The following is a 10,255-nucleotide window of genomic DNA, read 5'->3' on the forward strand; positions in this document are numbered from 1 at the left end:
GTTGGAAAGATTATTTTTCCACCTCTTGGCCACTTGCCCACTCTCCCACTCCTTGATAGGTTGGACATGTCCATAACCCTACAAGCACGTAATTGTGTAAGCTTGCAAGAGACGTAAAAGGCCCTAAGTCCATAGACCTACTTGCCTACAAGCGTGTAATCTTGAAATCTTGCAACTTTTCAAGCTTGTAAGGTCTACATGCAAGTGAGTCCACCACAAGCCTACTTGCTTGCAAGCTAGCAAGCTGGCAAGTTTACATACTCTAGTGCTTTAATTGAGATGAAACCTGGTAAATCCTCGATGTGATCCACCCTCCTCAATGATGGCACGAAGGTGAAGATGTGGTCGAGGGTAAAGTAACTCCTCTAAAAGTCTGCATGTCTTGAGGCTTGCATCCCTGTCTCTCTACAAATGAACTGAGATCCACCTCTAGCACCGATCCATGGAGTTTGATCAATTGATTGATGATTTAAGGAAAATGCCTAATTTCTTTAGATCTCATCAAATGAGGTTGAGGAGAAATAAGGGCTTTCTTATAAAACCCCAAAAACTCGATGAAATCTATAATTTTCTCCTAGAGTCCCCTTGCTTGTGCTTCCACAGATCAGCAAGAAGAGTTTTTAGCGTACATTTTTTTCTCCTTTGCTCCCTTGGTGGTTGCATTTTGGAGGTCTACTTCAAGCACACATTAGAGCTTCTCTTAGCACTGATTCTATTCTATTTTTAGCCTCTTTCCTTCATCTCTTGGATAACCCTAGAACCTATGTTTTTTTTCATGCAGCCCCCTTATTCTGCATTTTTCATTCCCAGTCCTCTCTCTCTATAGCTTAATGCAAGTTGATTTTTGTTTTTTGGTTTTATATTCTATCCCTACGTGGGACTAGTGGTAGCATCATGCACTTACTCCATTAGCATCTCCCTCCCTTACTTCATCGCGCATCGGGTCGACTCCCGCGTCTTCACCTGTGTGGCTTGATCTCCGACACAGGAGTATAGTTCTACATCTTTCTTTCACCTCACCTAGCATCTAGGGAGGAGTGGCAACCCCTGGGTACCTACTTGCAACCTTTTTGTTATAAATTCAAGAGGAGGATTCATGGCTTCTACACGGAATATCATCTCTTCATCCATTCCTCAACTTCCCAAGGAATCTACCTTAGATGGAACCAATTATCTTGATTGGGCACTACCGATGAAGACTCTCCTTCGGTATCATCAGCTATGGGGTATTGTTTCTAGTACTGATGCCTCTCCCGATGCAACTTCTCCTCAAGATGAGATTGATTCTTGGGCTGACAAAGATGAAAGGGCTCATGCCTTATCTTCTTCAACATAAAACCCTCTATTGCTCAAATCAATTTGATGACAGTGATGAGGAGGTGTTTGAGCTCTAGGTTCCTAGCCATCTAGTTAGATATACATTCTAATAAGTGTCTCCAAAGTTGAGAATTTTCTTGTAAAAGATAACTTATCAAGACTTCAACTTCTGAGGATAAGAAGGTTGTGAGGCCTACTATGTTCCTTGTGTGATATTTGTGCTTACTTGGCTCGTACTCACTTTGAGGAGGGCTTAGACCTATTAATGTGTAGGGGATAAGCTCCTTCCCTACTAGGATGTGATGCCTCTAATGATGATTGGGTTGAAATAAAGTTATAAACCAATTAGAGATGCCAATCATTACAGAGAAGCATGTTGAAGGCATGGGTGAGCAAGCGAGTCGATCTAGATTGATTTTGACAGAGCTATGTGTGCTTCTATGTTGAGATCTTGCTAGTGCAAGTAAATGGCTTCTAGCTAGAGTCTATAGCTATTTATAAAAATCCTAGTCCAGTTGGCAAGTACCTAAGGTAGGTAATCAGGGCTAGCATTTGCAAAACTAGACGATCGGAACTGCATGATCTAAAAACTGCACGATCAAAACGAGCGCGATCAAAACCTCCATGATCAAAACAAGGGCAATCCAAATGTGTGCAATTTGGATGTGATATCAAAACCTACGAATTTGAATGCGTGCGATCTAACTTGGGTGATCAAAATGATAACAATTAAAATGTGTCGAGATCTGAAAGATGATGATTAGAATGTGAAGATCAAAACTTGTAAGATTTTGATGAGACGATCTGATGACACGATCAAAACTTTGACAATCAAAACAAGCACGATTGGAACCTTTGTGATTTGGATTTAAAATTGAAGAAAGTTAAGATCAGCAATTCACAGTTTAGATCAGCAAAAGCCACAATTGATGATCAGGACAAGGGTGTGATCCAAATGTTGGGATGGTCAAATGGGTTTGGATCGATCCAAAACTTGCCAGTTGTAATTTTTCCTCTTTATTCACTTGGGATTTCTTCAACTTCGTTAGGTGTTTGGGTAAGGTTCATAACAAAATCAAGGTGCCTAATACATGTGTCCATGTGATATAGGCACACCTATGGATGCAATTGGATGCATAAAGCATGTGGTGCAAGATTAGTTAGTGAGGGTCTCTGGGAAGTCGTGATCATGAGGTTTTTACTTTAGAGATTTTGTCATAGTGGGAGAGAGGATTTTACCATGGAATTCTTAAGGCGATGGGTCGTATACTAGGCCAAGCATAGGAAGGTTTCCCTTCCGTCCTCTTCCTGGTGCCCCCCCATCTAGGAAGGTACCTAAGAGGCTTTTAAATTTGAGCTTTCATTTAATTGTAGTCCTTAGTGTGTGAGCAAGACCTACTTCATTACTCGATTGACCTGACTCGAATTTTGACCCTTATGCCTACCACATCCTGCATAGGTAACCTAACTTGACCATTATGCTTGCCTCTATAGCACAAACGACTCAAAAGGAGAAGACCTTTTGAAAAAGTGTGTGTGTGCCGTGCTTAGGATTTACACTTGAGCACAATTTGGCCTTTTGTAACGTGACTCTTGACTCTTATGCCCTTGGCACATTTTGGCCTCTGGTGAAACAATTTAGTAGGCAACCCCTTTTCTTTTTGCTTTATTCTGCTTGGTGCTACTATCGAGTAAGCAACAACCTTCTTTGTCCTTTGAGTCACATGAGGGTGGTAGCATCCTCTTTAGAAACACTATTTTTGCCCATGTCAGGAATGAAAACTTTAAGGGCTTTGGGCTTTTTTGTGTGGTGAGGTTTGACCAACACTTGTATTAAGCTTAGAGGAACTTTCTTCATTGAGAGGAGGTCCTTGTTATGAGACTGACAGGGAACACTATAAGGTAAGACTAAAAAAGATTATTTATATGTAAAATGTTTGTATATAAATAAGGTTCAAGGGATTTCAAATTGGAAATACCTAAAGCAATGGTTAATAGGAATTAAGGTCAATGTAAAAGGGATGTAGATGGTGCATAAGGGAAGCCCAAAGGCCACAAAAGTAGGCGCCCCATTCTAGGGAGAGTTGATGAGGTATTGGATAGTGAAAGGGCCATTCCTAGCCATTGAAAGGTCAAGGGGCTGAAGGTGGAAGGTCATGCATCACCTAGGCTTATATAACCACGTGTTTAGGATCCATTTGGGATATGGTTGGGTGGAGAATCAAAGTTCTAGTCTTACAAGTCCTCAAGCTATTGATGCAAGGAGCATTACATTAGTATCATAGCTAAGTTCTTTTTTTTCCATGTTTCCATTGAGTTACTTATTGCTAACTCTAATCTCTACTTCTTAAACTCTTCTCTATTCATTTCTCTCACATCTAAATTTAGATATCTGCTCCTCTAGCTCTCCAAAAGGGTGACCTTAATGTAGTCCTTCATATTAATTCAAGTCTTTATGGGTGCGTAATCATTCCTATAAAGAAGGGAGATCTTTCACGTATACCAAAACGGACCCAAAGATATCTCATTATTTGTGATATAAAGAAATTTGGGCTTCTTCCCTAAGTGACAAGGGGGTGTTTAAGATTGTTACTTTTGAGCTCAATAAGAATCTTTGGGGGATGTATGTGTAATCTATCCTTATAATTTTTCTTTTTTGGCATTAGTGATTCTTGAGATACTCTATTTATCTTTGTAATTGATCCAACTTCATAGACAAAGATGGCAACTAATTCCACATTCGAAATAATCACATGAGATGCTTTCGAATTGACTTGATACTTCTCTCCAAGGATGTTTATTTCATTTGATACTCATCCAACTACACTACTATGAGGGCAAGGTCAAGACCATCTACTAGATATGTCTCTCAGAGCCATATGATCGGCTCTTCTCTAAAACATCAATGCTTTACGTGGTTACTATTTATCTTAAGTTTGTAGTTGTTGTAACATTTTTGAGTGGTGGACTAAGCTTGATCTTATAGCACCCAATCCTTTATATTTTAGTTTTCCCTTATGTTTTTTTAAGCTATATACTAGAGTAGCATCACCCTTGCTCATAATAAAAGCCAAGCTTACCATCTAACCTTCCTGATCATCTCATCATAGCTATAATAGAGTAGCATCACCCTTGCTCACAATAAAAACTAAGCTTCCATCTAGCCTTCCCCATCATTATAGCATGGGTTCCATGATGCCTTATGAAATCACAAAAACAAGAATCTCTCTTTTGTCAATTTTAAATACATTCAATGTAGAATCACACTAGATTTATTGTTTTTAAGAGTTTTAGTTAGCCAAAATACGAAATCCACGTCACATGTATTAGAATGAACTAGGATGAAGCTACATATTTAACACTAGTTTGGTAGCTTAGTAGGACATAAATATGTCTTTTCAAGGATTTACTAAAAAAAAAATATTTTGTGAATGAGGGCTGTATTTTACATTTCTCTTCTAAGGCATGTCTTCATAAATTTATTGCATTAATTATTAACTCATTTAAATTTACTTCATAAAATCTCTTTTTAGTTGTTCAGTCTTTGACACCCAAAATACAACAATAGTGTGAGCTTATATGGTGCTTTACTTTAATTATTATACAAATAAATCAATGTCTCCCCACTAAAGTCACCGGTCTCCACTAAAGTCACCGGTTAAAAGACAAAGTGATGGTCTCAACTTTAGTAATAAATATGGTTCAAACTTTGTAAACTTTAGTCTAAAAGAAAGTGCCTAAAATGATAGGTGTATATGTGATTGGCTCTCGCAAAATGCACCAGTAAAGCATAACATTGTATAGAACATGTGTGCAATATTTGGTACTAGTCTATAATATTTTGATTAGCTATAAAAATCCCCAAAGTTAATTTTTTTGAGATAGCCACATATTTTAGAATTCTCATTAAGACCTAAAATTTGGAGCTCTAATTGATTTTTGAGCCGAAGATGAATTGTATTACACCATATATATGTTTATGAAGCAATGCATATCCAAACACTTTGGAAAACAATGAGAAATTGGCTAATTAAAGCCTTTGATCCAAATATAGTCCAAACAGCTATGTATTAGAACTGTAATTTGCCCTATAAATTAAATTGAGAATCCTAGAGGTAACCAATGTGATCCCAAAAAATCACAATTTTTCTTCACTATGTACTTGATGATATGAAAAGAAGAAAGCTTTAATTTTCACTATCCACTAGTCTGCTACTCGTGCTCAGTATGTTTTCAGCTTTCTAAAATTCAAAATTTATCCCAAGTTTCTCCAACCTCCTCGAACCTCCTTCTCCTCTTCCCAAATCTCAATATTCGTGCCATGTGATAGCTTTGTGAAACTCTTCCTTAAGATAATATATAAAGATGTATTTTAAATAATTCCACAGAGTTGGTCAATAAAAGTAATTTGGCTGTTTATACTTAGGGACTCTCCCACCAAACATATAGATAATAAATACAAAAATTAAAAAATTTAAGATGGCCTACCATAAAAAAAATGAAAAGAAAGAAAGTAATAATATTAGTTTATGAAGAAAAGAGAGAAAGAGAAAGGAAAAGAAAGTAACTAAATAACTAAAGAGAGAGAGGAATGAGGAGAAAGTAATTAAATAACTAAATAAAATGATGAAATAAAAAGAGAGAGAGAGAGAGAGAGATGGGACATAAATAATTGATAACCCTCAATAAATCCCCCTTCCTTGCAAAATAATAAAATACCCCCTAGAGAATAAATAATTGATAACTCTTCCCTTCCAAAGAAGTTCCCCTAACCAAACACTAAGACCTTTGCCTTTGGCAGGCCAGAAAGCAAGATAAAATTTTGAAGATCGAGTTATAACTAGTTCGATTGCAAGTGGTAATGGCGCTGGGCCAAGCAGGAATCCTAGCCTGTGCAACTGCCTTTTTTGGCATCCTCTCGTTTGTGCTGGGCGTCATAGGCGAAAACAAGAAGGTACTCTTCTTTCAAAACCCTAACGCTAATTCTGAATACATGTGTTTTGTGTGGTAATTCTTTCTTGTTGGTTCTGGAGCAGCCTGCAAATGGCACTGCAACCCAGCAAGAAGATGTTACCGTGTGCATATACCCATCTCATGATCCCTATATAGCTTTGGGCGCTTTCTCGGCGGTCCTCTTGGCTGTGGCCTGGGTGCTCAGTGTGGTATCCATCTTTTTCCCCTACAACAAGAAGGCTGTCCCTTTGGCGGCCCTCGCAAGGAGCACACTCCTTGTTGTCTTTGGCATCCTCTCTTGGTGAGTTTTAATGCTTTTTTACCATGTTTGCTTTATAACTGTTGTCCAAATTCTTCTTAAATCTCATCGCTTTGTCCAAAGTTCTTCGAATGTTTGGTCTTCATGTAGGCTTGACCATTCTGCCGTTTCATATTGCATTGTGGTTTGCAGTCATTTTAAGGGTCTTATTGGGCTATAATCATTTGGGAAAGTTTTGCTTTTTATGTCATATGCAACCGCCCAGACATCAGATGCATGAGTCATGTCCATTAGGATATGCTAGAGTTAGGTTAAGGAGTGTTTCAAACACAAGTGAGCCCTATTGATGAAGGGGACAGTAGTGAGGATAGATTTGCACAGGGATTTATATGAGATGCATGCCCGTGAACCCTGCAGTCATTTGGCCTATTAAAGCTAAAAGTTGGGAACACATGGAGCGACATCAGAAATGTGCACAGCCAAGATGGAGTAGGTTGGGTGACCATTTGTCTGGGGCTGCTAAAGTAGCCCTGTTTAGGCACTCAGCCAAGGGCTGGCCAGGTTTGTCTCCTCATATTCAACACATCTATTGATCAAAGGACACATCTCTACGTCCAAAGGACATAACTATTCATTCAAGAGTCACCATATGTGGAGACATGGGACGATGACAGTCATCCGGGGTCAGAAGCTGGAATCCCATCATCAAGTTTAGCAGGAAGGGATGTCATGTGCACACATGTACATGGCGCATAATCTAAGGCTAACCTTGATAGGCAGCAGATAAACAGCTAGATTAGGGTTCATGCGAAGGCCAGACAAGGTAGAGAAGATACTTCAGAGGACAAGGATTCTGTTGGCCAGATGTGGAGTACTTGTGGAGCAGGTCGGCAGCCTATAGAAATTATTGGGATTTTCCGCTGGCCGACTGCTGGAGTACTTCTAGAGCAGGTCAGTAGCCTATGGAAATTATTGGGATTTTCTGCTGGCCGACCAGCAGTCGGCCAGATTCTTGGGCAGCCAAAGGGCCTGTAAAAGGCTAAGTCTAGCATTCAGTTGATTCATCTCACTCATTGATGGAGTAGGTCCTAGAGTAGGGTTTCTTTACCCCTTTTGGGAAGGCCTACGATTTTGTAACCTTTTTAATACACTATGAATATACATAAAATACAGCCATCTTCTCTCTCTCTCTCTCTCTCTCTCTCTCTCTATTGCTGATTGTTCTTGCATCAAGAGTTCCTCTGTAGTGCATGGGGCTGAAAGAAGACTACCTAGGGTTTCCGCATGTAACACTATGGGGCATGGCCCATGGCATGCCCCAGGTGGCCTAAGTGTAGGGCAGCATGGCATACCCCTACACTTTATGCATTTCTACTTGCATCTATATGTTTTGTAGGTGCCCTTGCATCTGGCTAGAAGCTTATCAATGCCCGGTACAACTGTCATCATTCCAGAGGGTGACTCACAATATGGACTGGCACTGCTCCATGTGTGGGACTTGCACAAAGACCATGTATGGGATTTGTACACCTGACCTTCGACGCTTAGTGTGGAACCCTAGTTTGACTCGTTTCGGATTGGGGCTCACAGGGACCAATTACCACTCCAGGTCCTGCACTTGCTATACAGATGTCCATGTGGCATCCGAGTGCGGGATGCACATGACATTTACAGCCTTGTTGGGACTTGACCAGCAGTGGAGATTTCCCAAATATTGATGACCAGCCTTGGGACAGTGTGATAGATTGATGAGACTGACCCTGGGACAGTCCTGTATGTAGTCGACCTGCGCTAGATGAAATCTTTTGGCTTAAATATGGTCCCAGATGGGTCAACCAGCCCTGCTCTAGGGTTTGCATGCGTGAAGCCTGCTTTTTCCTGCTCTCTACTGGGCGCATTGTCCACATAAAACAATTCACACCAAGTAAAGGAAAGGCCAAAACATACAGCAGGTATCCTATATGCAATTGTAAGCTAAGAGAATCACTCGTTTCCTTTCTTGTACTCCATGGATAACGACATCCTGTCATGCTCTTGGACTCCATATGGACACCACCCATATGATCATATACATACCCAAGCGAGACATGCACCTAATGCCAAGAAATCAGGGGTTTGTGACCAGCTATATAATGACAGCATATTACTTCTGGTGCTTCAACTCTTTCTATTGTCAGCTGCCCCTTCCTCTGCCTGCCTATCTCACTGCTTTTTTAAAACAAAGTTTGGAAAAGAAAAGAATATTTTTGCTCTTTTTTGTTTTACATTGGCACATGGTTTTCTAAGATTTGAAGATGGAGTTAAAATTTTAGAGAGGGTACCCATTCTCAATAGTGCTCAGCTGTTCATTGTACCAAAATATGTAGAGCAACTTGGATTGAAAACTTTCTTTCTGAAATGTTCTGCAAGCTTCTTGGTGACTCAGTAATCAAGGTCTCTACTAATTGTGTAATATTCTTGGTGATGTTAGTCTCCTTTTCTTTGTGGCGGAGGCACTTCTGTTGTGGGCGATCATCATAGAGAATTTTCATCGGATTAATTTTGTTCACTCTACCCCCCATTGTCCCACTGCAAAAACTGGCCTCATGGGGGGTGCTGCCTTTTTGGCATTGGACACCACCCTTTTTGGGTTGGTTTGCCAAATGTTGACCATGAATGCCAGGGAAGACCACGTGGATAGGCATGAGGATGATGGGAAGGGATCCTATGGTGAAGTGATCACAAACGTTGCTGCTCATCCTGCTACTAAAGCTTGAACACTTTGTTATGCACAGTTAGTTTTTATTTTATCAAGTTACGCTGTGAGAGTTTTGTTAGAAGTCCTTGGAAGGTCTTAGTAAATTACTAGAGAAGTTGAAATGGCGAAAGATGTTTACGATACGACTTTAGGGTTACAAGATACGAGATTCATGAGAATGTTGTGGTCTCCTGGGTTAAATGGGATGAGAGTGTAGCAAGTATGTCAATATATGATTTTGGCTTTTGCATGGCACGTTATGTATATTTAGACCTACACAGAATTTGCTCACTAGAAACAATTCTGTTTCTTTTCTATTGACATAACGATGTGGCTTTTGCTCTCTTATTTTTATTACTTCAGTTATTGTGCTTGATTGTTATTTAAAGGTGGTGTTGTCCATCTGTGGAATTTTCACATAGTAATGTCTTCTTGTTACATTCAGCATTGACAAAAGTGGACTTGTACTTTCCCCGTGGCTGAATATAGAAAAACGGTGTCAATTTTTTGGATTCTACCGGGGTGTTCGAATGGTGTAGTATGCAGTGGTTTACCCTTCTCTTGTAGTATGTCGCCAAGAGAGAGAATCATGTATTGCTAAGAAGGGCTAAAACAAAGGGTCAACAAGAGCAAAAGGAGTGTAAAAGAAAGTTAGACTCTGAATGTAGCCCGGGAGAGGATCATATATTGTTTGGAAGGTCAAAACAAGGGGTCAATGACAGCAACGTTGTTTGGTGTACAAAAGCACACACTGCAACACTCTTGCAATAGTTAAGACAAAGAGAAACCCATGGACAAAGAAGCATAATAATACACAAAATTGGTGAGTGTCCTCTGTTTGGAATGAGGTATTACAATGGAAACGGTGTTCAAGTCACAACCATAATGCTACTTGCAATCAATGCTACGTGAACAACAATATCGGAAAACAGCACATTGCTTAAAATAGATCAACTATTGAAGAGTCAATAAAGATATTGCGGTTGATG

At 39.8% G+C, this 10,255-nt stretch overlaps 1 protein-coding gene across 2 annotated transcripts; it reads left to right on the forward strand.

Annotated features, from left to right (window-relative positions):
• Nucleotides 1–6,064: 6,064 nt before the first annotated feature.
• On the forward strand, nucleotides 6,065–9,620 carry LOC147619369 (uncharacterized). 2 transcript variants are annotated; one of them, XR_015261843.1, is made up of 4 exons: nucleotides 6,065–6,271; nucleotides 6,354–6,571; nucleotides 9,000–9,452; nucleotides 9,484–9,620. XR_015261843.1 is itself a non-coding variant. In XM_086772995.1 (3 exons), the coding sequence occupies exons 1-3, from the start codon at nucleotides 6,179–6,181 to the stop codon at nucleotides 9,283–9,285; spliced, it is 597 nt and encodes a 198-aa protein (XP_086629121.1). In that variant the 5' UTR covers nucleotides 6,065–6,178; the 3' UTR covers nucleotides 9,286–9,620. The 2 variants fall into 2 exon arrangements, 1 of the variants encoding a protein (XP_086629121.1); XM_086772995.1 differs by having other exon boundaries at nucleotides 9,000–9,620.
• The last annotated feature ends 635 nt before the right edge of the window (nucleotides 9,621–10,255 follow it).

The sequence above is a fragment of the Cibotium barometz genome, chromosome 33 (assembly GCF_041138505.1).
Source record: "Cibotium barometz isolate CiBa-2024 chromosome 33, ASM4113850v1, whole genome shotgun sequence".
Classification (NCBI taxonomy): domain Eukaryota; kingdom Viridiplantae; phylum Streptophyta; class Polypodiopsida; order Cyatheales; family Cibotiaceae; genus Cibotium; species Cibotium barometz.